The sequence below is a fragment of the Lepisosteus platostomus genome, chromosome 17, assembly GCF_059453375.1.
Source record: "Lepisosteus platostomus isolate fLepPlt1 chromosome 17, fLepPlt1.hap1, whole genome shotgun sequence".
In the NCBI taxonomy this organism is placed as follows: domain Eukaryota; kingdom Metazoa; phylum Chordata; class Actinopteri; order Semionotiformes; family Lepisosteidae; genus Lepisosteus; species Lepisosteus platostomus.
Window position 1 is genome coordinate 9,196,958 of NC_142627.1, and position 27,389 is coordinate 9,224,346.

The 27,389-nt window shown below is 42.6% G+C and overlaps 1 protein-coding gene across 2 annotated transcripts in view; it reads right to left on the bottom strand.

The window, feature by feature from the left end:
• lyst (lysosomal trafficking regulator) overlaps positions 1-27,389 on the bottom strand; it is an 89,970-nt gene that overhangs the window by 54,165 nt on the left and 8,416 nt on the right. For both annotated transcript variants that reach the window (XM_088609864.1, XM_088609865.1), the window contains exons 3-5: positions 13,178-13,269; positions 4,683-4,881; positions 1,350-1,440 (exon numbers count right to left, since the gene is read on the bottom strand). In XM_088609864.1, coding sequence (XP_088465990.1) covers positions 1,350-1,440; positions 4,683-4,881; positions 13,178-13,269 — 382 coding nt within the window. The remainder of the gene's footprint in view (positions 1-1,349; positions 1,441-4,682; positions 4,882-13,177; positions 13,270-27,389) is intronic.

Here is a 27,389-nt window from a genome sequence, read left to right on the forward strand (position 1 = left end):
CTTAGTGACACTATTATAGGAGTGTATGTTAAAATAAAATCACAAAGATTTAAAGACCTCTGCCCCTCCGCCCCCAAATAAAACCAAACAGTTGTATAAGCAGTTGGAGTATAATCTTCCGCTTTTCATGCAAATGCAAGATGTTTCAATTCTTCTCTGGGAAGAACAGGAAGCTCAGGCAGGAGAACACACCCATCCTCAGGTCTAGACTCTTGCAATAGCTGGCCTGCATGTTCCAGCTTTATCTAAACTGCTGTTGCAAGAAAAACAGAGTGTGCAGAGGACAAAGCCAAACATCCAGGGTAGTGGGAGGATGGGGCTGGGAGTCTGCTCATTAAGGAATGATAGTTCAATAAATTACAAGTTTTAGAGCAATATTGTAGAACAATGTGATTCCAGTGCCATCACCAAATCGTTGCCACATAATTTGAATACTTCTCTTTTACTCCATGAGGTTATCTCAGGTTTTTTAGGCTCTTAAAGAATCCTAATCACACCTTGATTATCCAAATCACCTTGAGTGAAAACTATCCCCATATCCCCTTGAATCCACTTGCTTAGCTACAGATTGTGTATATACGTGTGCTGCCACTGTGTCTGTGGTTAAGTGCTCCATGAGATTAAGGTTGTAGCACCAGGTAACACAGCACATTCACTTCAATGCCCTGCTTTGCATGTACTTCTAATACTCAAGATAATTCAATACCAGAAGTACCTTAAGACCCCAAAACCCAGGGCACCTGTAAAGGCAAGTCCACTTTTTAGCATTACTTTAAAGCTGTATGGCAGTTTCCCTATCTCTATCTCTACAACGCCACTGTAAACACAGTTTGAGTGGGAAAACTGCATTTGCTTGTCCACTTGAAGACTCCACAGCCGAAACATTTACGAGCGTGGAATTAACTTTTACTTGTTCATTTTTAGGGAGTCCCCTCTTGTAGACAACTACCAAGTTTTTAAAAACTTCCAATTCCTGTTAAGGTGGAAGTCCAAAAGGTTTTGATGCAGAGGGCGTGTCCCCACTTGGGTGAGACCCCAATCACCCTCACCTCGCACATAAACCCTTTTGTTGACACTACAAAGAAAGAGAAATATGGACGGGGGAAAACTGTGCCCCATCAGCAAGGAAACCAAAAATCACCTTCAGTCTTCACATGGATTTTAATGGGAGAATCTTTACTTGATCCATTGCTCTAAATCATGGTGACAATGCAACATCATCGCTTTCGACAGCTCCTGGAGTCTCCTGCCCACTTAGTAGAGTTAGAAGAGTGGGAGAGTCAGGCTGGGATAAGCAGCTAAGAGCAGCCCAAACTCGGTGCGGATGTCCGGCCAGTGGAAGGGCTTACCTGGGGCTCTCTCCTCCTGCACGGGGATCTTCCAAACCAGAGGCAGCAGCGACAACAGCAAAGTCAGCAGCTCCTCCCTGCAGGTCAGCTCCTGTCCAGGAACAGGCAAAAGAAACGCAGCTTTAGTCCCAGTTCCCAGAGCACAGGTCACAACCGCTTCCCTCAGCCAAACCGCAACAGTAACTTGTCTTCCAGAGGCTGCATTGATTTTCTCCCCTCTCTCTCTCTCCCAGCCGACTGAGCTGCCAAGCACTGTACAGCACGTGCGAATTAAGTACCGCAAGGGTACCGAAAGAAAAAACGAGCTCGACAGCCAACCAGAGCTCTGGGACAGGCTACGTCAGGCCTCTGAGACACTGCTTCCCATAAATACAGTGCCCACCTACCCCCCCCCCCAACTTTCATGTTTAAAGAATTCCTCACAGGGGAGAGAACATAGCTCCCCAAGTGCGAATTAAAAGTAAATAAAATGCCGCTGCTTCTTCTGTGTCAAGAGACGTGCGACTTGGTTTGAAGGCAAACGGCGGCACGCGCAGCCCACACACCCACCTCCGCGGAGACACCAGGGCCCGCGGGCTGTGCCTCCTGGGACCCTGCTGCGCTCGGCAATGGCACGGCACCCTGCTCGGAGGCGAACAGCAGCCTCACGGCCTGGCTCATTCACCAGATGTCGCAACTCAGCAGAGTAAGCCTGCCAAATCACAGCTCGAATCCGGAGAGGCAGGGTCCAGCACACCGCTACGCATCTCCCCACCACCTAAACCCCCCGTCCTCGCGCTGCTCAAAGCTCAGCACGGTTCTGTTACAGCAATCGCAGCAGGAGCACCCCTTCCAGATAATCACGGAAGTGTTTTACTTGGTCCCACATTTTTAGGGGCTGAATGGTTCTTTCATAGGCCAACATGAAAACAGACTGGCGTCTGGCCATCTGTCATTAGCACTGTGTTCTCTAAGAGCTCAGCATTCGCACTTTGATAGCTACAGTATGGCAAGATGCTGGAAAGCAACTGAAGGTCTTACTTTAATCGTCTTTTATTAATGTCCTGGTTTCTACCAGGTATAATTCTTTTCAAATGTTTTATTTTTAACCTAGGCTGATTTATCTCAGCAGTGAAGAAAGAAGCCACAGTAAGTCAAAAGCTCAGACTTTGATTTACCATTTCTAAGAAAGAAGCTACGCAGGAAGCTAGCAGCAGTATCAGCAGGTTTTATGACAAGGGCCCGAAATTTGAAAAAGACCAAAGACCTCATGGAAGAGCCATGATCCAGACATCAGACATCCAGACATCAGACACGCATAAAGGTTCGTGATGCATCGCTACTGTCAGGGAAAGATACAGACAAGAGCTGAACACCACCTTCTATAAACACAAGTTGCTTTCCTCACTGGCCATGCAAGGAATTGGGAATGATGGCAGTGTATGTAGTTAGGTGCAGCTGGGCTGAAGGGTTGGCCATCCCCCCCGATTGCTGTTGTCTGCCTGGCTGGATAGAGAGGTGACGGACTCAGCTGGACACTGAAATAAGTGTATCCATCGTGTTGAGTGGGTTATAATGTTATTACGGGGAGACAGTACAATCATTGCTCTCAGAGGATCTACAGTATGTATCCTCCAGCCACAGGAAGGAGGATCAAGAGCTCCTGAAACATGCAAAAACAAAGCTCAAGAAAAACTTGTTCCATACTTTCCCTCTGTTTTTGTTTTTCCATGTTCAGAACGTTCAGAAGTATTAACCCAAGAGTCAGACTGATACAAATGAAAACTACCCAGAAAAGACAGTGGTACTCATAACAAAGAGAGCATTTTGTTTTCTCAGAGCATTTTGATGAACATGATGATTTATAGACTACGTGACAAACAATCTTATAACTATTTTGTGTGGCAAAACAGGAAATCATATGACCATCATATAGCAAAGACTTTTGAAATTTCCATCAGAAATGGGTAAGCAATTCCCAGAGGTACATACAGTATACTGAAAGTAGTATTTATTGTCCATGTCCAGCCTACACACATTTCACTGAAGCTGATTGTTTTCCTTCTGAGAAGACATTCTTAAATATCTGCAATAGGGACTGCATTTATTATCACCAGTTACACAGAATCAATGAATCAGACAAACATAATGAGACAGCATTCGAGGCTAATATTTCAGAAACGCATTTCACAGGTATTCATCATTTGGAGTTAACATCATTCCTTAATATTTTAGAGTATCTTCTGTGATAAAAATCAACAGGGCACTGAGTCCAAGTGCAAGGCCTTTCTTTCATTGTGAAAAATCTATCTGGACGTCTACTGTTAAAAATGAGAGAGGCTGTGACTCATGGATTTTATGTTTAAACAAAGCTTTTCACAAACACTGTAGTCACACTTCCTCCACGGCACACTTCTGCCAGCTCAGAACAACTCAAATAGGACACGCTGGCTGAACTGCCCCAGATCAGTATAAGCTCACTAATTAAATCAGTCAAGGCTTAGGAAAGAGAATTAGTTGCCAGATGAGTCCATTTTACATGAAACAGTGCACAAGGAAGGCTTTTTCTAAATCAGAAATACAGTGTGCAGCAAGGGCAATGAAAGAGTTAAGACTTCCAGTCTGGTATGTGTCAGCGGATCCGTGTTAAAGTCTTATCTGGTGCTCTGATGAGCTTCGGTCAGGTACAGCTCCCAGGTGAAGAGTTACCAGCTATGTGGTGAATAATTCATGGTGCTGCTGGGGCAGAATTCAATCCCAGCCACGGTTTAGAAGTATATCTGATACTCAGTACCACCTACAGGTTTCATCATTTAACAGTATCTTGAGTCGGTACCTAAGCAGAAGATAAAACCTCTGCAGTTTTCCACATTACCATGTGTCTTCTTGTGGATGTGGGAACATGAATACTATGCCATTGTTCAAAAGTGTGTGTTATATGGAAATGTAAACTGCTTCCAGTTGTGAAGAGGCACAATCTCTCACACTTGTCAGCAGAAATGTGTAACCATAGGAAGGCCAGAAAAACAATGTCAACATGACTGACACGTTCCCATGGGCAGAACTGCGCTCGCTGTCATGTATGGTCAAACAGGAGTTGGGTGTTCCAGAATAAAGAAGGACAGCTATACAAACTGGTAAAAAACTATTAGAGGGGAAATTAGGCCGTCACATTTGACAGGAATGCCCAACACAGGGATGACTATAAGTATGAATGCATGAATTGTACATATAAGTGGTTTTGAAATTCTGTAAACTACCGACAGAACGGAGATTCTGGGAGATTTGCAGAGAATGAATACTGAATGAGTGCGAGTGTGTGAGGACTGGAATGAAGGGGAGGCGGAGCCTCACCTGGTCAATGATGGAGTCCAGAGTGCTGAGCAGGAGGAAGCCCCGCCCCCTCACCAGGTACTCTCCCAGTGCCACCATGTGACTCTCCTCTTCCTCCTCCTCCCGCGCCTCCACCTGCTGGGCCACCGCGCTGCACAGCTGGTGCACATCAGTCAGGAACTCCCGGGCCAGGGTGTTACTGGAGCTGCTCATGTCTGAGCTGCAGAGCAAAGGAAAGAGAACAGCGTTCGCTGAAGACTGACTGTCCGTTCACAACCCGAACACGCTGGATATTTGCCCATCACAGCATGGTGCATCACAGCAGCAGACTGAATTCTACCTCTCCTGGCAGAAAAGGCCCACATATAGACACCTATTGTGTGTCTCATGGAGAGCAAGCTGGGGTTTGCGAAAAGAAATTCCTAATGCAAGAAATTGTATATGTGTAATAAAGTGATCTTATCTTCTATAAATTGCATCCATCAGACATTGCATACTGCTGACTAGCAAATGAGGCAAGGGTAGAAAAAAGGAAATCTCAAACGAAGGCAAGTAGTGTTATCAGTGCTTCTATTAATCCATGAAACTGGTAACTATCTTAAACCAGGGTTACTTTCCTCTTCAGAGGTGCGGAATATATTTGGGTAGAATTGGGTTTTTAGACTTGTATTACACCAATAATACAAGATTCCATTCAAGGCTATATTAGTATACCGGATTGAAATTCTGATCCCCTGCGAGCTCTATATAAACCTCCCCCCCTTATTTGGATGCCGCCCGGACTGCAAGAAACAATCGCCTGTCACGAATTCTGAAAATCTTCTCTGAATGATCCTAGTTAGGCCCTCACTGCACTTGAAAACAATGCAGACTTGAAGCTACTGTACAAACAAGAGATGGTCACAGAACTGACAGCTAAGTTCTCACTTACCCGAGATGTTACGCAATGCAATTTTCCGTGTGTGGTCAGAGCGTTTTTCGCCATTTTTAAAACAGGAAATCAAGCGCACCTCACATCGCTGCTTATTACACACGACAAAAAGCACAGCAGTGACACTTGTGAAAAACTAGACTCGACGCTTGAAATTGCAAACAATTGTGCATTTCAAAATTTGCACAGCTCTGCAACCTTTCTCAACAACATGAATCTTAAGCGTTTTTGCTGCTAAAATAATTTTGCAGCAAGTAAACGCGTTTGTCAATGACACCTCTCTGCAATTTATCCAACACTCCATCCATCCTGAGTCTGCAGTGAAGATGTTTTTGTGAGTTAATGAATTTAAGAGACTGGGTATTGGATACGACAGTAGAAGATACAGATAAGATACTGGACACTACACCACTTATGACTCTGTATTAAGTCTTTCCATGCACAGTGTTTCTCAACAACACAAAGTAGAATATGTATAAGTGGATCAAGTACAATCTGATCCAGACAGGGTTAGGTTCTGAAAATCTATTTCATGGATTACATTAAACATAACCATCGTGTGCATTTTTGTATTTCAAAAATCCACATTTCACATTTTAACAAAACGTGCCACTGAACACATGCCTAAGTAACTATACACACTGCTTAAGGCTTTCTTCAGTGATACATACAGTGATTGAAAGAGTGGTGCCGAAACAGTTATGTAACCTTCTGCTGTAAAGAAGGCATGCTACCAAGCTGCCTTCAATTAAATCAAGTGCGAATTAAATGCAATTTTCTCTATTAAACAAAGAAAAAGATTAGGACCATATCCCACAAGTCTTTACTGCTAAACCCATTAATCTCTCATGTCCGAGCTCCATTCAGTTCGTGCTGCAAAAACAGGATTGTAACGTTTCTCAAGGCAAGCTCCACGTCGGACAGGAGGCGGGTTCCTCACTTTTGCCCAAACGCGCCACCAAATAACCGCCAGACACCACGAGCGAGGGCAGAGAAACAGCGACCCGTAACCCACTGCCTTCCCTCCTCTCGCAGCACAAGAGCACCGAGGGCAAAGAGAGGCATTGAACCACGTGAGACACTTGGAAACTTACAAACTTCCCTACCTGCTCTTCTGTTAGCAGACGCAAAATCAAGCAACCCCCCTCCCCACCCCCACCCCACTGAAAAAGAGATCAGATATCGGTATTCCTCACTGCGTTCATTCCCGGAGTGTGATCCCCAGGGATCTTTCAGGATTACAGGCTGTACCCACAGACCATCCTGGAGAGCTTAAGACTGAATTTTCTGTTCCCGAGCACAAATTCCATTAAATTGGAATTTAAAATGGAAGCCTTCCAGATTTGGAGATGATCTGAGCATCACATGAAAGCATGTGATGTCACATGGGACCAGCCCGTGAGAACAATACTGCACTAGCCCCATGCATAAGAGTGTCATGTGTAATATTATTACGACTACTAAGGAAAATCATACATTTTCACAGCAATACATCCCACAGGATCCCAAAACATATCTATCTCTAAATAAAAGACACCAGGAGCCCCACTGCATTACAAAGCAGATCAGGTAGGGAAATGAGAAATTATAGTATCAAATGAGTTAAGCAGGAAAAATTTTAAGCCCTACTGTACAAGTGCAGAGTCTAATTTAGCCAGGACAGCCGGGTAATTTAGTGCTACGAACTGTGCCACGAGTTCTTAAATGACCATGCAATCAGAACTTCAGCTTAAAGTCTCATCCTAAGGATGCTACCTCCTGCAGCACAGTGCCCTTGGTCAAAATACTGGCACGTGGGGCTGGAATGCCTGGTTCAGAGGGAACAGCGCCACCTTCTGGTCGGCGAGCACCACTCGCAGCAGCAGCAGCAGCATGAGTTTCCCCTGCAGGTGTCCCGTCCCAGTACCGACCACATCTAGCCTCGTTTCATTTACAAGAACAGGTTACAAAGAAGTAACTGCGATGACTAGAGCTGAGTTTTCTACAAAGGTTTGTACTAATCCCTTCCGAAATCTGGAACCTCCCATTCCCCTCCTCAGCCAGACTCATCTGGTAGGAAGTGTTAATCTGGAAACACAATTAGATCTGTGCTAAGAGGTTAGTAATCCAGTACACTGCAAGTGGTTTGTGTTTGGTTCCACTTGCATTAATAATCAGGGCCCTATGCACACTTTCCAATAGCATTTGATACAGTAGGAGCAAGGTTTCAAGATGGAAAAAATTTCTTTTACTTTTCAGCGATGTACACACTCAGCACCGTGCATCAGTTCTTTTTAAAAACGTTCTTTACAATCTTCTCATACATAAACGCTACTTTTCTAAAAAAAGGAATGGAATTATTTATTATTCCATAAAACATAACATATTATAACATAAAAAAGTTAACAGAACAATTGTACTCTGAAGGTTATAGAACCTGTATGGCATGTTATTCATTTGAGGGCATGTGAAAATCTGACTTATCCTTTGCATTTTGAACAGGGGTCACCATGCCACCTCACCAGGACTCCTGAAAAGTGTGACAGGCTGGGGCCTGACGTTTCAGAAGGAAAACATGCCATATGAGATGCAGGTTCCTGGCAGGATTTAAGTTACCTGTGCTCTGCAACGAGAGCCCTGCATAATTGACACTAGCCTCTGGTCGCCCTGCCTCACTAGTGAAACCCCTGCTACCTGCGTGACTATCGTGTTCCTTACGCCTCAACACCAGTCAGAGTTTCACTGGGATACAGCACCACGATAGCTGGCTGAACCAGCAGCGAGATAAACTAGAATAAACCAGGACGCATCAGAGAGCGCAGGTCAACTAGCACTGCACAAAGCTGAACTTACTCCTTAGCTGCATACAATTCCCCAGGTCCTGTGGAACACTGGGTGTCCAGGAATAGCAGTTTACTTTCCAATGCCTGGAGACAGGACAAACAGTAAAGGGCATCCAAATATGATTTTTTTGTAACACAAAATTCTTTTTTAGTCTTGCGATTATGCACACTATAACGTGAACTGTTACCATGCACAGTGATGTCCTGCTGTTGCAGCTAAATACAGTGAGCCCAATATTAAGTGTGTTGTGCACTATAACCCACAGAAAGCTGACGGGACTCCTGAAAGACACAGCCAGGTTCTGTTCAAAGCTGAAAACCACATTAAAGGCTACTTTCATTTTTAGTTCACTACCAAAAAAGAACAATAAAAATCTCAATAATTTCATTATATCAAGAAGATAGAAAAGGGCTGTGTGGATTGTTAACTGACGTTGATGTGCGACTGCTTTTCAGAGACCACTTTTATAAGGACAAAAAGAAAAAAAAACCTCCAGACTGCAGCACTGAAACTCTGCCACCCCAGCAGTGTCAGTGTCACAAGCCGATTCACAGCCCTGTGAGCTATCACACCTACCCTCCAGTTATAGCCCTTAACAGGTCAGAAAGCCAAGCTTCAGGTTACAAAGGAGGGCTGTTTGCTCAACGCTCTGTTGTCTTTTTAAAAAGGATAACCAGTTATACGAATTCATCTGATTTTTTAGAAAAATACACTTTAGATCATTTACATATGCAAAGCTAAGCATGGTTAGAGGGTAAGTAAAATATATATATATATCTCTGTTAATATGAAGAATTGAAAGAAAAATTAACTTGCAAAAAGCTTTTCAACTTTTCTTGTCTTCCTTTTGTTCTGTTCAGAAAATACCCAATATCCAATGTGCTCTAAATAAAACAACATAAAAAGATATACCCTTGTCTTTTGTTTGCCTTTTTAAGTGCTTGACCATGTTGTCTACAAGATGTAAATGATGTGTCAACATACAAACCTAAGTTTTATGTATAAATACAGTAATAAGATTCAGGGTGCCACAAATTTATGCAAAGTAAGTGTTCCACCTGCCAGAGCATGTTAAAATAAGAGCACGCCTGAGCAAATTAGTGTAAACTAATGAGCAAGAAAACTTATAACTAATAAACTCACCTGCATGCAATGCCTCACTTGCAAAAGCTTACCAAACAAAATTCCAATCTGGCAAACAGTCTCTCCCCCAGCTTCACAGCCTTTCCCACAAAGTTGCTTCTAATGAAAAGTGGGCTTGTCACGAAAATGTTTCATGACAGTTTCTAAAAGGCCCAGTTGCTCTCGGACATCAGGTCTCGCACCTCCGCTCCCCTGCCAGCCAGCCGGCACTGAGCAGAGGCAGCTCGTACAGCAAGGAGGTGAGAGGTGGCACAAAGCTGAAAAGCAAAAGTGAAACCTGCACAGGACGCTCTTGCTCCTGCTTCACATAGGGCTTGCAGGGCACATAACCAGCCACAGGAAACAGCGGGGCAGCGATTCCGAATCTCGGGACTATGCGTCCAGCCGGACTAACTTCCCTGCATGTTCAGCGAGGAGAGGTCTGTGCCGCGGAGCACCACATCTGTACAGCATTTGCTTTGATTCCTTGCCAGGGATTTGCTTTTTTTGTTCCATGAAATGAGATGGCACACGTGGCTCCTCTTGACTGCACATCCTAGAGAACGCCTGCACTATGAAAAGCTTTGCGTTTCCTGCATTGTTGTACCTTTCAGGGTCAATCTTGGGGAATAAGAAGCAGGGGCCACTTACCGGTGACAGGGCTTCTGGCCCGTAGTCTAATGGCCGAGAACACAGGACGGGGTGTATGAAAACTGAAGGACTGTTTACCACCGGCTCAAGGAAAACCGAAAAGGTTCTACTATTTCATATGAGACAAAAGGGAAGAAAAATTGAAATATACAGCTGTAAAAGTAAAATCCGAATGGTTGCTTAAATATTCAAGTCAGGATTTAAAAAGGGATACAGACGAGGATTCTTGATAAAAATGAAGGGAAGTTTCCAACATTTGGGGCAATCAAAGTGTATCTAAGGGATGTGAAAACATGATGGATACTGTAAATGATTCAGCTGCCCAGGTTTCAAGTTAATGATAGATATTCATTTAGGAGAGATGTCAGCTGTACAGGCGAGTTTTGCTGCTAAAACGGTGTTTAAGCAAAGAGAAAAAAGGATAATATGCATTTGCATGTACAATTGCCATGCATGGTTATAAATAGGGCTTTCTTCAGCAGATCTGAATTGTATATTCCCTTTCAATTTTCTGCTAATTAATGCAAACATTCACTGTCAGCTAAGAACCGTCTCTCCCTAATACTTCTGAATGTCTGCTGCCTGACAGAACGATTAAACCCAGGATTGGAGAGGAGTAAGAAGCATGCCTAATCTTTGAACTAAAACACTACTGGCTACAGCTTAAATCTTCTTACTTAAGGATTTAGGTTTTCATAATGACCGTGATGCATTTCTCTCCTTCCATTCACATAATATGAAAATTATGCTCTATTTCTCTTTCTGTAAAAGTATAACCTATAATTTCTCTCCTTGATAAGCTGTTGAGGTTAACATCACCCTTATTGCAGGTCAGAGTACAGGGTGGAAAATCAAGCTAACAGATAGGCAATGGTGATAAAGATAGAAAAAAATCTATTATAGTTTTTAAAGCAATACAAAAGGCTGCTATTTAGGCTGTCTTGTTACGATCTGCTGTTACATCTCACACAGCTCCCTTGATGAGTGGAGCTTTATCTTTTTGCGTGATCTTGGATGAAGAGCTCACATTGCATCTCATAGCAAATGCATTTTAATCTGCATGCAGATTGATCACAAAAACCAAATTAAATTCTGTGGTCACTTGACTTTTTGAAGATTGAGATTTAAAAGATGCCTGGTCTGTTTTGCACACGAGAGGCTCCACAGTGAAGCCGTACTGTGCAGTGAATTCATGTATCCCAGCACAGCAACTTCAGTTATAATAATAATAAACTTTATTTTATATAACGCCTTTAAAGGTTGCTTCTCAAAGCGCTTTTTAGAATGACAAAAGCAACAACAACCATTAAAAATAAAGAATAAAAAATACAGAAGATAAACACAATGAGAATATGCAGAGGAGACAGCAGATGGTAGTACTAAAACAATAGGAGCAGAGGGGTAAAGAGTGGAACCAGATAAATAAAGACTCTTCTAAAGAAGTCTGGATTTGTAAGAGTTTAGAGAAGGTGACTCTCTGATATGCCCCTAAGCTCTGGAACTCATATCAGAGCATAACAGGAGAAGGCCCTGTCACCCATAGAGTGGGGGACAGCCTTGGGGGACAGTTAGGAGACAGTTAAAACTAAAGCTAAAATGAAAGAGGTTAAAACAAGAAGAGAGGGTTCTGCTTGTATCGTTGAATGATGCTCACAGGATACTCCTTCATCAATAACCTCATTATTTCATCTGGTCTGTTTTCAGTAGGATCAGCTCCCTATACCCCAGTGCTATGCAGTGTAACTAGTAATGAAGTAACAATGCAGCTCAAAAAGAATCCCTTGATTTCTGATAACTGCTCAGTCCAATGCAGGGTCATGGACCTCAACCCAAAACGAGACCACGAGTGCACAGCCGGGTAGGTTACATGTCGGACAGACACCATCCACACGTCCTATCAAAAGCCACCAGAGCACCAGAACAGATAAGATAAGAAGCTCAGCTGCACTGCAAAATAATATAAGCTGAAACAGGTTCATGTCACGGAGCCCCAGGGCGCCAGAAGCTCTGACTTCATTACTAAAACCACGGTGCTTAAGGTGAGCTGCACTATATTTTTCAGAGAAGGGGTTCCCAATTCTCTTTCCAGAGACCCAGACACCTCCTGACTTAACTTCACTCACCAGAGAAGTTTCTTTTCCATTTGAAAGTCAGGGATTTTAAGTTGCTAATGAAACACGGTAGATAAAAGGCAACTTCCAAAATGTCCTAATAGCAAAAAACAACAATGAAATGATGAAAACTAATCTTATTATCAGAATAATTATGGGTTCAGCTACTGTATGTAACTGAAATCTTGACTGGAACACAAAAACAGATAAGTGTGCCTGCAGTAGCAGGCCTGGGAACCCTATTTTAGACACTTCATACAAAACCAATTTAAATTCACAACTGTGAGACTTCTATTAGTATTTTTAGTTTAGACCACAGCAATATAAACTACAGTACATCTACTGCAATTACTGGCACAATACAGTGTGTAGACCACAGGATTAAGAAGTAACAAAACAAAGACCTTATCATGTTTATGATATAAGCAACCAGATATACAATTCCAGCCTTATAGGAATATCCTGCACTGTCTATAGAAAATCTCTATATAAACTGTAGTTTGCTTATGACTTATCCTTATGCCTTTAAAACTGAACTTCTAAATTGTTGCAAACGCGACCGCAATGGAGAGGCCAGTAATTGAAACAAAACTGGCTCAAAATCAGCTTAAAATAACCTAGGGGGCCATAAATCGCCTTTATAAATCTGGACAGTCTCAACACGTTCAGTAGATGCTTATTCAGCGGGCAGCTGACCGGACAAGAGTGCATCACGAAGGGGGACACACTTCGGAGAGTCACTCCAGCAGGACCGCACTGGAGTGGTGCTTCGTCACCTCATTCGCAGCACCAAAAGAAGAGACAGCTAACCCCAGTTCCAGTCACCAGCCACATCTTCAAACATAGGACAAATCAGCTGCAGAAAAAAAGGCACCTACCAGAACTTCATAGCATCCTTGGAATCTGGATTGTTGATGTGTCGGACGCAGTGGAACAGGCACAGGAAGCGTTCTAAGCACTGGAGGGTGACCTGCGAAGGCAGAATAAGCTCCTTTCAGGGACAGTTCTTTAGGCAAAGTTATACTCTGCTGTACAAGCCCACAGACCTGAAGTGCTCACCAGTGTCTAGGAAACAGGCGCCTCTTTAGTGTTCCCGTGAGGTCTTCATTTAATACGTTTAACAAGTGAGATCAATGAATACGGCTGTCAGGAGGAGTGGAGGAAAGAAGAAACTGGCCTCTTAAAATGAGTCGCATACTGAGACTCGGACACTCCTGCAACATGTGGGAACTTCCTACAGCACTTTGTGGACGGCGCATTCCCAGGGGACTGAGGACTCTTCTTTCTGTACAAAAAATGACTACAAGGGATCATGCACTCTAAATGTAATCAATCGGCGAACACAAATGAAAAGTTTCAAGCATCTGGTCAAATGGAATACTTTCCCTATCAGGCCTTTCTTTTGGGGGGGGGGGGGGTTGGGGGGCGGAGTCACAAGCCACTAAGACGGTCAACATTCTTTTGAAAATGATTGTGAAACTGCCTCAAGCTACACACAGGCTGCTTTCATTGTGTGGTTTTCGCCGTTTGGGTTTCCATGAGATTAGCTCGACACGATTCCTTACAACCCGAAGGATCCCAAGACGCCACAGGAGAAGATCAAGGAGGAGGCTGAATTGAAGCGAGGTAAGGAATGTGTGTTACAGTGGCTCAAGACATTAGCTGCAGCACTACAATTTCCACTGGGGGCCCAAAGAGGGAGCCATTTCCCCTACTACTGCAAATGTAACACCTACGCAGACCCACCTGTATAATTTTCAAAAGGATGCTGCAAACAATCATTGAAAGGAGAATTAAAGCATTATGGCGCATTATAAAGTAAATACTCTGTTTTAGCATGGACTTTTTAAAGTATGTGGATTTTTTATATTGAGTTCATGATTTTGGCATGATACTGTGGGTCAGTCATAACGATGATAGTCCTCATCACCTGAATGTTTTCCGTCAGCAATAAATTTGACATGTTGTGTATCAGGTCTGATGCACAACAAGAAAGTAACCAATAAGGTCTGCTTATTAAAAAAAAAAAACTCTTTCGTGCTGCCAGTATACTAGAGGCCGGATGAAGTGCTGCCATCAACATGTAGGTCAACAGACCTCACTGGACTGTGGCCACCAGCTGACACAGAATATTTCTAAAAAAACTACACCCCACCCCACCCCCCCATGTGGTGCACGCAAACTTAATGCAGTACAAATCTGACACCTGAAAGCTTCGAGAGGAAAGTAAAAGTGTCAGACCAAGATCTTAGCATAACACACTATGGTTTAACAACTTCCTCTACAGAAATCCCTACAATAAACCTCAAACACTGGCACCACCCTTAATTTGCAGACATGGAAATCTTACAAAAAGAGGCACCGTTTGGGTAATATTCTTGCCATCCGGAGCACTTCTTCCAATATTAGACATCTGTTCTCTACAAGCTAGCTGTATTACATTTCTTCTTATTCTTTGAGAAAATGAAAAATGTTCAGAGCAAACTATTTAAATATCAGCCATATACTATTAAGACAGCCCACTGTGTTTTTCTGGTATCCATACACTCTCAGTTCCTGCTGCACTGACTACAGCCTCTGTTTAATATGGAGTTATGTGGTGCCTCTACATGAGGAAACAAGAGAATCCTACACAGATCTGCTGTATCACAGAGGCTTCCTGTTCAACTCACTGTGTTGCAGACTGACAGTACGGCCCACCAATTTCAAATAAGTAAAGGAAATTATGATTCAGATCATTCAGATAAATAAAACACCTTATTTATTAATAAAATGTTAGATCTTAGCTAGGGTAAGTGAGTATTTGTACAATATTTGAAGTTTTATTTCAAGAATCCTAAGAAAATATAACAAAAATATAACCAGAGGCCTCAAAATTCACCTATTCCAACTTAAAATGAGTTGCACATCCACAGCAACTCTCACAAGGTTTCAGATAGTACAGGCGTTATATCCTAAGGGTGCAAAACCTTTTGAACAACAACAACACTGGAATAACAATTCAGCAATTTCAATTCTCTAGAGAATGTCCCTTCAAGTCAATACACTGAGACCACTTTTCTTTCAGACCTGCCTTCACCCAAACATTGAAATGGTCTTTTCTCAAATATTTAAAGCAAATTTCAATCACTGAGCTGATCTGTCTCAGACACAGGGGTTCATTGTAAAAAGTCCCTGGAACACTGTTTTTTAAAGGACAAGGTAGTTTAATGGTGAAGTGCAGGACATCATAACCCAAAGACTGACCCCGACCTGCAGGGTGTTCGCAGCTTGAAAAGAGAAATGTACTAAAATGCACATTTCAGTATCCTCTACTTTACTATGGAAATTAGACAGGCTAATGAAAGGCCTCGATCAGTAATCAGATGCGATACATACAAAGGTGCATAACTTTCTGCGCAACCCTCCTGGGCTGAATTTATGAAGTATTCATGGGTTTAGAAACGGAGCACACCCTTTATGAAAGGCCAAAATTAAGAACCACGCTGACGTCCTGTCCAGTCATTACCCAGGGGGTCAGCAGCACCGAAAGGTATGATCACAGCGACAGCAGGAGTCCCTTGCACATTTCCTTTGTGACGTGAGGACAGGTTTGCCTTTTCCATTCGTTTTTGTGCTCAAAACGTACTCAGGAGACACGTTTGAATAATGAAACCATGAACTTCTGACTGGGGAACTCGGGAGGCGGATGACAATAATTAATTACGTACTCAACTGCAACTGTGTGGTCATGTTGCATTCCTCAGGATGTGTAAAAATAGTCTGCCTCCTGTTCCACGACAAATTAAGCAGCTGCTGAACCAAACTTGCATCATCAAAAGTTTAAATGGGAATTTTCCAGAAGCAGTAAAATACAAGATCTGATTAAATATCCCTGGCCTTAATAAGCAGGAAAAGGGCTGATTCAATTTGCCTACTATGCAACACATGGCAGAAGTGATGGATTTTGATTATAGCCTTGTATAGCTATACAGTATCACTTCTTTGAGCAAAATTATTCAATCGAAGCACAGTCTTAAATTACATGTGTTTACATTAATGTTCCAGAACAAGTGGATTTATCTGGTGAATTTGGGACATTCCAGTGTAAACTGTGTGCCAATCAGCTTCATTTTCACACTGCTGCCTTCCCACAATGCCTCATTCAGACACTAAGTATCTAAACAGAAGCACGAACAAGAAACTTTACTAAACTGCCCTACAGGGCAGATTCTCAGCCCCAGAGGTATTTATTTCATACTTGCCTATGAAAACTTTTCTTGGTGTTCTTTTGTCACCCTCCTCTGCAAAGATACACATCTAGTACTGGATAATCGATAACAATTGTCTGGGAAACAGTCATGGATCTATGATATTTGCAAAAACAAAAAGTGGTCTCATAAGAAGGTAGTTGTGCTCCTGTGGAAAACAGCATAAAGTTCTGACACATATTCAGATATTTCAGCAAACACGTTTTTATTCATGTGAAAGGAACATAAAGCAGAGAAAAGGAAAGCCAACAGCTCCTGACTGTAACATGGAAAATGGATGCTGTCAGATTTGTACCGCATCTCTACTGATGTGAAAAGATCTCACTTTCTGTGTCCCTGAAACACTCGTACTGTTTACTTCTCGTGCATTTTCCCCTCGCAAACGTCCCCTGTCTGGTTTCCTGATACTGCAGTCTGACCACATCTCAGGATGTGCTGCCACATTTTAGAGAGGAAAAGGAAGGCAGACCAACAGCTTTCTGCAGCAAGAGGTTGTGAACAATGCCAGAGAAACACATAGCTGGGTCTTTCAGCTCCTAAGCACACCAAAGCAAGTGCTGTTTGAACAGTTTGAGACAGCAGCCAAACGGTAATAATTATCCACAAACCACATGATCAGAGCTGGCTTCTCTTCTCTAGCTGAGATACAATGACAGGGAGCATGATGGCATGAGTTGGGTTTTGTTTTTAAAAACATAATCAAGTCATGATTTTTTAATACAATATATATTGCACTCCACATCATGTGGAACTCATAGTCCATGAGGATTCTGATGCTTCCTCTTATGAAAGCACATGGTTTGATCAAATCACATAATTTCCAGTGGACTGCCAGCAATTGAGGGGTCACTGCAAACATTCGCGGTTTGTATTTATGCTGTTTCAAGACCTTTTCCATTCCTGGCCTGCTCAAGCTGTCCTTTATCAACATTAATCTTGGGCTGTCTTGGCCTCGACCATGGAGAGGAGCCCTGAGACACGGTTCTTGCATGCTGGATTCTCAGTTTGCTCAATCGCCTGCAATTCACTTAAGATCAGTTCACTCTTCACATCGGCCCTGCACAGGAGTCATTCTCCAGTGCACTCAACACAACGCAAAGCTTTCTCAACACCAAAGACTTCACCACCACCCTACTCTCATTAGCTAGACAGCACAGGGATGGCAGACTGTTTTTAAAGGGGAAAACCAGATAAAAATACAAAGTCTACATTAGTCAAGGCCCAGGGTCACAACAGACGGTGCATGAACACAGTAAATACACCAGCCCTCTGTGGTGCAAAAACAGGCTTTAGTTTAAGGCACAGAGTAAAGGAAGATTTCTCAAAGTGTTGTTTTACTTCATATGCTTTTCTTGTGCATGAGTTGTTGAAACAGAAAAATACATTTTTTATAAAAATTAAAATACTGTTTCTATGATTGGTAACCATCGTTCTTGGCTAAATAAAAACATTTATTACCAGGTGGTTTCATATATTACCCGCATGTTGTATGTTATTACATTATAGTACTGTTTTACTGTTAATGTATTATGATTTTTATTAGTGCCAACTGGAGGAGAGGCACATCCCTCTGATGTCAATACAAATGAATTACATCCTTAAGCAGGCTGTGCTATGCCAACTGTGTGCCAAGTTAAATGTGGCCTTTTATTAAGATGGTACAATTGAACAGTTAAACTGCATCAAGAGACAAAACTTGATCAAGAGAAAGAAGTAAGCAGGCTTCCTTAATTTTCCACGGGGGCTGTCATTGACCACAGGAAGTCTGACTTAAACCACTTTCTGACCAGGCTGAAGTGACATGCTTTTCAATTTCAGGAACAGGGATCAGAAAAAAAAGGATAAATCTCAATAAACTGCTCAACCTGGGCTGCACTATGAATCCTTCACAGCGATATGAATGAACGAGCACCCAGTAAACCAGCACCAACAAATCCAGCTGACAGATTGCCTCCAGCAGACCTCATCTCACCGTTTCAACAAACAAGCAGCCGCCATTTTGAAACCACTCCACACCTGATCAACAGGATGTTTATTCACAGGAAGTGCTCGTCAATTTTTGATTTAGTTAGATTAACAAAAATATGGTGACTGTTATCGGGCACTCTGAAAAAGCATCAACTTTTTATGTACGTTTACCATTTCTTCTGCACTAACGCAGCCACAATGACTAACTTTGAGCTTGGAAAAAAGGATAAATAAGAGGAAACTATGATGCTGAGATTACTCACTTTGAAATAAAACTAAGTTGCAGACTAAATTTACATTCTCAGAGCCCAGGATAGTGTTTGATGAGCCAGCCCAACCCACCACCATCACAAACACACAAACAATGCAGACAGGACCACTGTTGTTAACCTACCATGAATAGTTAACAAAAGAAGCTTAGTCACTGGAACAGTATCTAACCTAATCTCTTTATGCTACCTTTGCCGTTAGCCTCTATATGATTATCAATGACCCTGTTCAGATAAACTGACGAATATGGGATAAATGAAAGAAATTATGATTAATGCATTTGACTGATGCTTTTTTTCCAGAGCAACTCCCATTCCTGCCAATTTATAGCACTGGATATTTTGCAGGAGCACTCTGAGCAAAGCACCTTGTGCAGGGGAGCAACAGCAAGTCCAGAGCCCTAATCCGCAGGGTGTGAAATGTAAAGAATGTGCCCATCTTGGCACTGTTAAGATGTTAAGACTGGTAGCACTGTTGTGGTGCTTTGAAAAGATTCTGCGTCTGGAGTGAAAGCTCAGTGGTTGAGCGCAAGTCCACATTTGAAGCAAGAAGAAGGAAATGTTCTTTGAACACGAAATAGTGCCACCACATCCTGCGCCACACCACACACTTTATACCCACTGCCCTACAATCGCTGCCATCTCGGTCATCAAGCAGCGCTGCTAGCAGGATAGAGGGGCATCTGTGTGCACCACCACAAAGAGGCAAGGTCACATCGCAACTAGCACCTCCTCTTCTTCAGAACAGTCTGCGGCCCTCAACAGGACAGCCTCAAACTCTCCGCTTGTCTTTTAACACTCAGAACAGCCGCAGCACAGGCAGGAACTATACAAACCACCCCAGCCCACCTCACACAGTCTCTCTGGCACAGGCCTGTTCTACACAAGGATCTGCTTCTGAATTAGGAGACAAATGTGTACAGGTCACTCGATAATGAGGGGTCTTGTACAGGCGGTCAAGAAGCAGTTACTGCATCTTAAAACCTGTAATGAAGTAAAGAATCTACGAACAAAATTATATCTTCATGTTAAATTTTGGCATTAGTAATTGGCTTGAGAAACTAAGCAGAAAGAAACATTTTGCTATTTGTTTCAAATGTCCTGGGATATCAGTTTTTTTGCCGATCAAAGCCATTTTACATTGTGGGCCACTAAGAAGCGTTCTGCAAGATCAAGGATTCGCCACTTTACATTCCTTCGTTACGCTTACGTACCCCTTTTCTGGAAACTCCACTCAAAGCGCTTTACAGGTCATGGGGACTCCCCTCCCTCACCAGTGTGCAGCCCCACCTGGATGATTAAAACTTCAAATGGTGCTCATTTCCCCTACTCCATCCGTTCAAATGCATGTATCAAAGAAGGTTCATTGTTCATTTTGAAAAGCAGAATACTCAAGTCATCAACCTCAGAAGAGTAGCTACAAATCAATTAAGTTTCTCCATCAGCAGTGGAACGCGAGGATTTATTTCTGACAACAATTCTATTTCATGGTTCTGCAGATGATAACACTGCTGATGAGTGTCATGAGGGTCGCCCCGCGCTCCGTATTTCCTGTGAGTGTCATGAGATGGAGGAGCGCCACTGCTGCAGCTCCATTCTGAAAAAGAAAAACGGTTGTGCCTTTTTTTTATGGCCAATCACATGATGTGGTCACCAAGCATTTCTCAATAAATGAAAAGAAAAGCATGCAGAACTCTTACAACACCTCAACGAACCCTCGAGCTATGGTTTGGAAAGTTCTGACATGGTGAGCAACTGACCAACCAGAAATCTAGAGGTTGAAAAACCACACTGGGACTGGAAGAGAAAATGGAGTCAGCCAGCAGTACGGAAAGATGAACTGTTCGCTCATTCTTACGTGGAAACCGTTTGTGCCCAGTTTAGAATACATTGTGTTTTGTGACACTGCCACAGTTTCAGAAAGAAAGGTATATTTGGCCCATCCTACCATCAAAGGCCTAATAAATCATCAGCACCCCGACTGAAACAGAAGTAAACAAATACAGTACATAGGCCTCCGCGGGAACATCATCATGGCTCATGGCGGCCAGCTGAGTCAAGGTGCCGAAACACTTCCCAGTGTGGCAGATAGAGGGCGCCCCTCACAAAACAGCCTGTTCCTGGCAGGGTGTGAACCCAGACGCTGCAGTGAAACCCTCAGTGGGCGCCCTCAGTCCACCCCTCCCTCCAAGTAATCTCTCATTCCGATTGTAAAAGCCAGCAGCAGCTTTCCTCCTCCCCCCCCACAGCCCCCTGGCAGCCTTGTTAATGAACCCCCTCCATCTTCCCCCACAACCCCCAACGCCCGCGTGCCTGCGAAAGCATTTCACGACACCGCTGCGGTTTTCTGCACACGAGCAGCACCTGACGTTGCCCAGCGGAGCCAAAAACTCGCGGAGGATTCCAAGAATGTCATTATCCTAATTGTCTGCCCCCTCGGAGCCTGACCTCCTCTCTCCAGAGGCATCTCTGCAGTTGCCCCCGGTCCTTGCACATGGTTCTTGCCAAGAAAGTGGAAAAGGAGACAGGCTGGCAAAGCTTGCAGTAGCTCTTGCCATTTCTAACCCCCTGGGATGGACAGCATTCCTCTCAGCACCAAGGACATTTTATTGCACTCATCTAACCATTCATAAAATCCAGTCACCTGCTCTCCAAAACCACTTACCCACGGTAACTCAGCAGTACTCATTTATTTTTTTCAACTCTCTGCGTTAGGGCAACAAAAATGCCTTTTCTTTTCTATTAAGAAACAGTTCTTAACTACTGCATGTGAAGTGCTGCAGCTGGTAGGTAACACCCTCTGTCTCCGTCTCATTCTGTGCATTGTAGCCACTGTCTTTGATGTGCCAGCTATATCATCCACTAACCCACTAATCCACTAATCATGATAAAACTGTGCACACTTGTGCAGTCATCAAAGAACTATTGTTGGCAGACTCTTCTCTACATCGTATCTCTTGCGCGAGTTGGAGAAAGTCAAACAAACCCACAAGGCAAACAAGAAAAAGGAGTTAAATGCAGGGCGATCATGTCGGAAGGCTTTTATTCTTTAAAACTCAGCAAGAAAAAGAACACGCCTGGATTTTTCCCATCTTCCAGCATTCCACGCCCTTTCACGGGAGAGGATCAACACACATTTAATGTTTTTTCTTCCTAACGGTCCTTTAACTGAATAAGGCTGTCACTTTACACTGGTATTCTTGTGAAGCAATGGTATGCAGGTGGCTTGGCTATCTTTTTGGGGATTCCTAGCAAATGAATTTTTGCAGAGCGTAATAACGGTGCGGGTCCTCTTTGTATTTCACCACCCCAAATGATTTGCTAAAATATTCTTTTATCGTAATGCAAAAACAACAGAAGAATTCTGTTAAAAAGAAACGGTGAAAACATCACTAACAATGCACAGCATGGAAAACTTCTTTGCTGCTTTGCAACTCCCATCATGCTCCGTGTGCCATCATTCCCATTGTAATGGTTATGATGCCAAACGAATGTGGACTGGATTCACAGAAACGACACTCTGAGATAAACGAAGCTGACTGGTGCTGCATGTGATGATTATACCATGTGCAGTCCTCGGTAGATTCAGTTTTTCCACTGAAAGGTGTCAAACCGCTCAATGTTCCACATTCAATTTCTCACGAAAAACAAAACTGTCCCGGGTGTGAAAAACACACAAAACACACAAAACCAAATCCGCTTTCAAAAGTGGAAAATCATTTTATAAAACATCCTTCTCAGTTTCTAAAGATTGAATAAGCACAAATGTTACTGATCAATTAAATTGACAGCCGACTCGTCCGTTAGATGTGGGAATCATTCCACTGACAGCTGTCCGGTCAGTATACAAAGACGATTAAGTGACACTAAGAGCCAGTGAAATGTAAACTTTGAACAGATTGAATTACACATTAATTAGAGTCCGCGAATACATTACACCCATGCAGAAAGCTTTAGGCACAGCACGTTCAATACAAACAAGTACGACAGAAAAAATAAAGGAAGTTGGACAAGCGGGTAAATGCTATTAACTAGACAGTGCCTGTGGTAATTCAGAAATCACTAAGCAAAGTGCCTGCAAGCCATATCACCCTGCAGCTCACAACTGGCAACCCACTGGAGCCCAGCAGGTGTGAGCCTGGTCAGGACCTGGCTGAGAGACCTCCTGGGAAAAACGAAGGCTGCTGCTGGAAGAGGTGTTAGTGGGGACAGCAGGGGCGCTCACCCTGCAGTCCACGTGGGTCCTAATGCCCCAGTATAGTGATGAGGACACTATACTGTAAACAGGCGCCGTCCTTCGGATGAGACGTAAAACCGAGGTCCTGACTCTCTGTGGTCATTAAAAATCCCAGGGCATTTCTGGAAAAGGGTAGGGGTGTAACCCTGCTGTCCTGGACAAATTTCCCATTGGACCTTACCACTCATGGCCTCCTACTAATCCCCATCTATAAAATTGGTTACATCACTCTGTTCTCCTCCCCACTAATAGCTGGTGGAGGGGATCCCCATTACCTGTAAAACACTTTTGGGTGGGGTGTCCAGAAGAGTGCTATATAAGTGTAAGCAATTATTATTATTAATTTCTCAGCTAAGCAATTTTAGCTTAGATGACCAACATTCCTTGACAGTGGATTGACCACATGCCAAGTCAGTAGCCAACTGTAACTGGGATTATCCCAGTAGCAGCTACAGAGGTTTGGATGGGAATAGTCGACTATAGCTCTCTTAGTTCTCTGAAAAAAATGCACCCCCGGTGGCTTCCTGTGTTCTCAATGAGGGGCGTGCTTCTCCTCCAATCAGCACCTTTTTTTCTGGTGTGGGGCTGTGCTACCTGTGACGTATAAAAATATGATTGGCTGGAAGGTGGGTGGCTCAGAGGAATGTCTGTCTTCACTTCCTCATTCTCTCCTGTGTGCCATCAGGGGGTTCAGAGCCGTAATCTGGTACATAATCAGCTAATCCAAAATTGAACAGGTATAACAAAACAAATATGATTTTTTGGACTATTTGGTCAACATTTTAAAAAAATTGAAAGCCAGAAGAGTCACTTGTCTTGTCTATCATTAGAGTCCTCTGATAAACTGGCTCCAATGTCATGAGCTCCACTGCTGGCCCTTTGAAAAAAGAATACAATTACAAAGAATTCCCTTAAGAAATCCCTCTAGACAGAAAGCATAACAGCACCTCTCACCATCAAGCAGCATGAGAGAGTGTTCATCAGACAACTATTTCTGTCACACAAGCAGGAAAAAAAAATAGCAGACGCAGAGAGTCATCCCTTTAGATTCTGCTGTAGTTTTTATTTTCGGACAGCCCTTCTTAAAAACAAAAACATTTTAAAGAAAAAAACAGAACTACAAAAAAAATGGTCTGAAGTTTCACAAACGACAAAATGTGCATCTGAACGAACTCCTGGCACTCTGACCTGCTCGATCCCCACAAAATAAAACACATGACGCTTGAGGAGTATAATCGCTTACAGTATTCCAGCTGTCAGGAGCCAGAAGTTCTGCCACTTCTATTTCATTTACACAGGCAGGGCAGAGTGGACTTAAATCAGCCAAGCCTTAGTTTAAAGGTTTGACAAGACAACCTATGAGAACAAATTATGTGCAACAAACCAGATCTATTAAGAGCAACAACAAGAGAAACACTGTTTTAGTTACATTAAACGTATCATACTATACAATAATGTGATTTACTATATTTCAGCAACAGACGTAAATTATCTTATTTCATTGGACCTGAGAAATTGCCTACATATTCTACAAATGTAAACATTTAATACAGCTTTACAGCTACCGTAGCGTAACTATATTGTGACCATTTTCTTGCATAACAAGCAGGAGATATTTGTTCACGCACAGGTAGAGTAAATCTGTGTCATGTCAAAGTCAATTAACATTGCTCCAGGACAAAATAAAATGCATAAGGCCAGCAGTATTACCTCTGTTGTGACCAATGTACCCCACTGCAGTCACGATACTCTCTCCTGGCCATGGGGAGCTCATAGGTAACGCGTTAGATAGCTGTAGAGGTCATTTAGACCAATTAATTCAAGAAGGGATCCAGTTGAGCTCAAGAAGAAGGCAGTTGATGTCACAGAGATAGATTATAAAGGCATAATATAATGCCTGATAATTGTTACTGTCAATTCAATGTTAGCCCCAAAAAAACCTGAAAATCATGTTTAACTTAACTTAGCAATGATCGTAGAGGTTCTACCCTGTTTTGAGTATGTGAAATAGCCAAGACAAGGAATTTACCCAAAAAAGGTTGAATTATACTCACAGGCTTGAATCCACCACACAGAGCACCATGTTCTTAGTTAAACATCCACCAGAATGCAAATCTAACACTTATACTGGTGAAATAAGAATCTTGTGTTGAAGCAGGGAACTGTCCGTATGAAAATGAGGAAGGAGGTCTTTATCCTACTATTTACAGTTCCTCTTGGTGTTGTACCAAGCAAAAGCCAACTTTCCTAGGGGGAAATGTCTTCCCCTAGCTGTCTGTTATAGGTCACACGAACAACACTGATAGAAAGTGACTCACCGCATGTGAAAGCTACAAGCACATAAATTGATTACGAAACTCTCAAATGTCAGCTTGCATCTTTTTTGCAGTCAGCTAAAACGGCAGCAAGACTCTAAAAGGCATTTATTAGACTGCACAAAGCCATGCCATAATGAAAATAAAACAGATGGCAAAGTATTCCCCTTATCTGAAGCAGAATCACAGGTTTCAACTGTAAAGACTAACATACGGGAAAAACATTCTTCGAGCTTCACTTAACAGGTTAAAGAAATTGAATTCATCTCCACCTTTCTCACGTTTGCAAAAGGCACCATCTACTTCACAAGGTCCTGGAAAGAACAGAGAATGCAAACAGATTTAAATTAAAAAATCTACACCATCTTGCGTATTTATAAGCATGACAAGAAAGTCCTCTTTTCTCTACCAGTCCAAAGCTGAGGAGTTTGCTTTCAGATAGAAGAGAAGTCTCAGAAAAAAGGGTGCTTTAAGAACCGAAAGCCATCCTAACAAAATTGACGTTATGGCTTCCGTTTTTAAAGGAAATCCTCTGGCTGTTCTGCTGCTATGCTAAAGAAGGCGCGCTGTGCCGTTACTGCAGAAACTATTGTGAGGACTGTCACCCAGCAGGGTCCGTGAAAACCCTAATGAATAACAAACAGATGCACTCTAAAGATTAATACAAGGGTAAAAACAAGGAAAACGACAGCAACCACTCAAGACCATATGCAAGGTCACCAAAAAAGCAGTTTCAGTTATTTATTGTGGAAAATAAGTTAAAAATATTTGTTGGCCTTTCAGTCCCAACATCTCCTGTTGTCAAAGAAAACAAAAAGTGTTTAAAGCACTGCATAAAAATTCTGGCATACCATACAACTTATTAAAACCTCATAATTATCAAATGTAATATTCTATCACACAGACTGTCAATTGGAAAACCACAATAGGGATTAAAATACAAAAGACCATTACACTAAAAGGTTCCATTATTCAGTCCCTTGTGTGATGTCTAATGGACAGACAACTATATGGGGCTCCAATTTTCATTTCAAAGTGAGAACTTGCGATTCTGTGCAGATTTTACAAGAAATACATTTAATTTTACTTTGTGCTGTACAAGTCTTCTTACAGGTGTGGAAGAAAACACCATGTATATTTCGAACACCTCTCCAATTGACACATTTAAGTGTTAGAGCAATGCAATTCTGCTCACTACATGAATGAGTTCCTCTCTACTCTATGCAGATCTACGGAAAACTGATTTAGCACCAAAAAGCACTGCAGGACACTGATGTTTGCAGCAACTGGCAACAAACCCAGGGAAGTCAAACAGAATGATAGGCATCCCACAAGATATCTTAAACAAAATACTTATTTAAAGGGATAAAAGTGAAAAGAACAGGAGCCTCCAGCTAAACAAAAAGATAAGAGCCTCTGCCCACAGCAGTAACAAAACCAAGCGAAATGTAAATTAGTATAAAGACACAGCAGCTGGTACCCAAGTGTCCTCCTGCTTATGTAATCTCCATGGCAACAGAAGATGCAAAGTGGCCATCCTTCAGCATTTTGTCAGAATTTAACATTCCAAGTAGCTCACTGACGTAGCATTTTTTATTTAAATTACACGTACAGCACGCTCACTGCTCTAATTACAGAACCAACGTACGCTGAAACAGAATGACTACTTTAAAAGAAATAATCATTCATGTCATTAAAACCAAATTTGCTGGGTGCAGAAAGGTGTGAACCAGACACAGATCAGCGTTTCACAAAACGCTGAAGCAAGGTTTCCTTCTTACAGCTGAAAAAGAGAGAGCTGGGGAATAGCTAGGCTCAGAAACAGGAGCTGCTGGCGTTCCGACAGGCAAAACAAATCAAAAGCAAATAAATAATGACATTTTATACACGGCAGAAGCTGGCTGTCAGCTCGCTTTTGAACAGCTGACTCGGGGGTAACAAGAGCTCAACTTCAAAATGACTTCTCCTCCAAGACTCTACCCAGTTCACACCCGGGTATCCAAGCAGTCTAGATAAGTAATAAATTAACGTCACGAACTGGCAACCATCTG